This window comes from Chondrus crispus, genomic scaffold (genome assembly GCF_000350225.1).
Source record: "Chondrus crispus Stackhouse genomic scaffold, scaffold_277, whole genome shotgun sequence".
In the NCBI taxonomy this organism is placed as follows: Eukaryota; Rhodophyta; class Florideophyceae; order Gigartinales; family Gigartinaceae; genus Chondrus; species Chondrus crispus.
In genome coordinates, this window is record NW_005179161.1 from 6,860 (window position 1) to 10,075 (window position 3,216).

A 3,216-nucleotide genomic window follows, 5' to 3' on the forward strand; every position below is an offset into this window, starting at 1 on the left:
GGGGTCTCCCCCCGCCCCGGGCCAGCGCGTGCGTTCAGCCGGCGGCGCAGGATCCGAGTCGCGCAAGGTGGCGGCGGCAGCGGCGGCGGCGGCGGCGGCGGCGGCGGCGGCGGGCGGTTCGGCCGAGGAGGAGGAAGTGATGGACCACGGGAACGCGAGCTACGCGATGTTGGAGCAGAACCTGTTGGGGCCGGGCAAGCGGCAGCGTGAGGTGACGAAGGAGGCGGTGCGCAGCGGAGAGCCGTACGCGTTCTTCGACGCGCTGGTCGAGGAGCTTGTGCAGGACCCGCGGTGCGAGGAGTTTCTCAACCCAGTGCTCGAGCTGTATGACGAAAAGGACGTGCCTGGGTATATGGAGCAGATTAAACGGCCGATGGACCTTGGGACTATTAAGAAGAGACTTAAGGGAGGGGAATATATCAAGGAGACGCGCGGGGTGTTTGAATTTGACCAGGAGGAGTGCGGGAATGATATCCGACTTGTGTTTGAGAACTGCATGGACTACAACGACCCGAAGAGCGACATCCATGTGATGGCACGCAAGCTGCTGAAGAAGGCGACGACAATGATCTCGCGGCTGGAGAGCAAGCTGGAGCGGGAGGAGGAGAGCGCGCAGAAGAAGCTGAAGCGCGAGCAGGAGCGACGGCGGACGAAGAAGGCGGAGGAGGAGGTGGCACGGGCGGCCGAGCAGGCGCGGAAGGCGTCGGCGGCGATGGAGAAGCTGAAGCGCGAGGCCGAGGAGGCAGAGCGGAAACGGCTACAGGAGATCAAGAAGAAGGAGGCGGAGTGGAAGACGAGGATGCAGCAGGAGAAGGAGAAGGCGGTGGCCGCGGCCGTGCAGGAGGCGCTGGCGAAGAAGGAGCGGGACGGGCGGGTGATGAACACGAGCAGCGTGAGCTCGGACGAGCACGACGGACGCGGCGAGGTGACATTTGTGTTTGTGTCGACAGTGGGGATGGAGAAGAAGCGCGGGCGGAAGAGCGGGCTGGTGATGGAGCTGGAGCGCGGGCACGACGAACTGATGAAGAGGAGGAAGGTGATGATCGAAGCGTGCGTGGAGCTGGAGCGGCTCAAGCAGGTGGAGATGACGTACGAGGAGAAGAAGGCGGTGTGCGACGAGGTGGCCGAGTTGGACTTTGTGAGGATGAAGGCGGTGGCGGATATCCTTGCAAAGGGGATGAACAGACCGGATATCCTCAACGAGGTGGAGGTGGACGTGGATGTGGACCATGTGGACAATGTGGTGCTGCGCGAGATCCAGTTGCTGCTCAACAACCCGGCGGCTAGCACCGCTAAGGACGCGCTGCGGCAGGTCGAGAGCGATATCGCGGACATTGAGAGCAAGCTGCTGGATCAGAGATACAAGGAGATCGGCGGGTAAGAGAGAGGGTTTTTTTATTGGGGAAAGCCAGGGAGAGGGAGAGAGAAGGAGAGGGAGAGAGAAGGAGAGGGAGATAGAAGAAGAGGGAGGGAGAGCAAGTTGAGGGGATGTAAAGAGAAGAGTGCATATGAATTATGTGGTGTGGTTATGTGGATGGGGCTGGGTGTTTGTCTTTTGTTGTTCTTTAATATGCAAAGCCCAGTTTTGTAAACGGGAAGACGTAAAAATGGCAACGTTGTTTTCATAGTATTCAATGTGCATATAGGCGTATTCACACACAAGACAAAAGATAGGCAACAAAGACTAGATAAGTAGATAGAATGAAAATGAATTGATAACAAAGCAAATCAACTCAATAAGGCCCCACAACGGTGGTTTAAAATTTCCAGCTAACAAGTCGTCCATCACTTTTTTTTCTCCACGCCCGCAATCTTGTTCATAACAATAGGGACGGTCCTTGCAATCTCCCTCTCCACGACCTTCCCCGCGGCGCGTTGCATGACAGGGTTAGCCATGCTCTGCTGCAGCCTGGGGACGCCCGCGGCCGTAGCGACGGCGTCGAAGCCCTCCTGCACGACGCCGCCCGACTTGCCGGCCGCGCCTTCTCATTTGCTGGGCGTGATGGCCTTCATGACGGCGGGGAAGTTCTTGCGCACCTGCTTGAGGACCAAGCGGCGGGCCTTGCGCTGGAAGCGCGGGTCGGCGACCTTCTCCTGCACCTTCTCGACGATCTTGTCCTGCATCTTGTGCTGGCTCTTGCCGGGCTTGGACGCGGACGGGCGGTGCTTCCCGGACCCGGACGCGCTGGGCTTGTCCGACGCGTACGTGTACTTGGAGCCGGAGCCCGACGGGTAGCCGGCCGGCGCGCGCGAGCGCCCGCGCGACGACGACGACTTGTGCGGCTTGCTGCTGCTGCTTCGGTGGGGCGCCATGGCGGGGTGGGGCGGGGTGGGGCGGGGTGGGGCGGTGGTGAGCGGCTTGTAGAATGCAGGGTCGGGAGAGGGAACAGTGGCACGCTGCGGGGCGAGCGCACAGCTCTCAAGTACCGCGTGGAACGCACACATGTCATGGCCAAAAGGCCTCCTGTGCACAAAACGCTGTGCTGGCGCCACATGCCACTGCAGCTGTAAGCATGTAAGCAAGACTTACAGAGGCTCGAGGTCGCCGCATTACAGAATCTGCCCGTCCGCATTTTACACTGTAAGATGCGCAGCTGTAAGATGGCGTGCTGTAAGATGGCGTGCTGTAAAATTTACAGCACCCCATCTTACAGTACACCTCCGTATCTTACAGCTGCACGAGGTCGCAAAGTCTCGAGACCCTGCTGCCTCTGTTCAACCTCTTCATCCCTCCAAGTCATCCTTGCGCTCGGTCAAGCTCACCCGGTCAAGCTCGTCGCCCCTCCTCCTCCCCCGCGCTCCCCCCCACCTCCTCCCTCTCCCCCGCCGCACCACCCCCCGAACCACCCATGTCGCGCAACCACCGCCACCGCCACGAGCGCGTCTCGACGCTGCTGTTCCCGCCGTCGATGCCGTACCCGCCGCCGCCGCCGTACGCGTGTTACCCGCCGTACGCCCTGCCGTACATGCCGCCGATGCCGATGCTGCCGCCGCAGCCGCTGCCGCACCCGCCCTTCGCGGCCCCGCCCATGCACGACCCGCCCATGCCCGACCCGCCGCTGCACGACCCGCCCATGGCCCCGCCGCGCGCGTCGCAGGACCCGTACGCCGCCCGCCCGCCCAACGCGTACGCGGCACAGCCCCCGCCCGCCCCGCCCGGCTACCCCGCCGAGGGCGACCCGTCGATGTTGTACACAACAGTGACCGCAGCGGACG

General features: G+C 62.2%; 3 protein-coding genes; all 3 read right to left on the bottom strand.

Annotated features, from left to right (window-relative positions):
- Positions 1–34: 34 nt before the first annotated feature.
- On the bottom strand, positions 35–529 carry CHC_T00005258001 (hypothetical protein). Its single transcript, XM_005716783.1, has one exon. It carries the CDS (start codon positions 527–529, stop codon positions 35–37), a length of 495 nt encoding a protein of 164 aa, XP_005716840.1.
- A 763-nt stretch (positions 530–1,292) lies between these two features.
- Positions 1,293–1,508, bottom strand: CHC_T00005259001 (hypothetical protein). Its single transcript, XM_005716784.1, has one exon. The coding sequence runs from the start codon at positions 1,506–1,508 to the stop codon at positions 1,293–1,295; it is 216 nt and encodes a 71-aa protein (XP_005716841.1).
- A 39-nt stretch (positions 1,509–1,547) lies between these two features.
- Positions 1,548–2,445, bottom strand: CHC_T00005260001 (hypothetical protein). XM_005716785.1 is given in 2 exon segments: positions 1,548–1,986; positions 1,987–2,445. The coding sequence occupies 1 exon segment, from the start codon at positions 2,443–2,445 to the stop codon at positions 1,987–1,989; it is 459 nt and encodes a 152-aa protein (XP_005716842.1). The 3' UTR covers positions 1,548–1,986.
- Positions 2,446–3,216: the final 771 nt, after the last annotated feature.

Bases quoted from the DNA above. Each gene is read 5' to 3' on its own strand.
- CHC_T00005258001 (XM_005716783.1), bottom strand. From the start codon at position 529: ATGGATGTCGCTCTTCGGGTCGTTGTAGTCCATGCAGTTCTCAAACAC.
- CHC_T00005259001 (XM_005716784.1), bottom strand. From the start codon at position 1,508: ATGCACTCTTCTCTTTACATCCCCTCAACTTGCTCTCCCTCCCTCTTC.
- CHC_T00005260001 (XM_005716785.1), bottom strand. From the start codon at position 2,445: ATGTGTGCGTTCCACGCGGTACTTGAGAGCTGTGCGCTCGCCCCGCAG.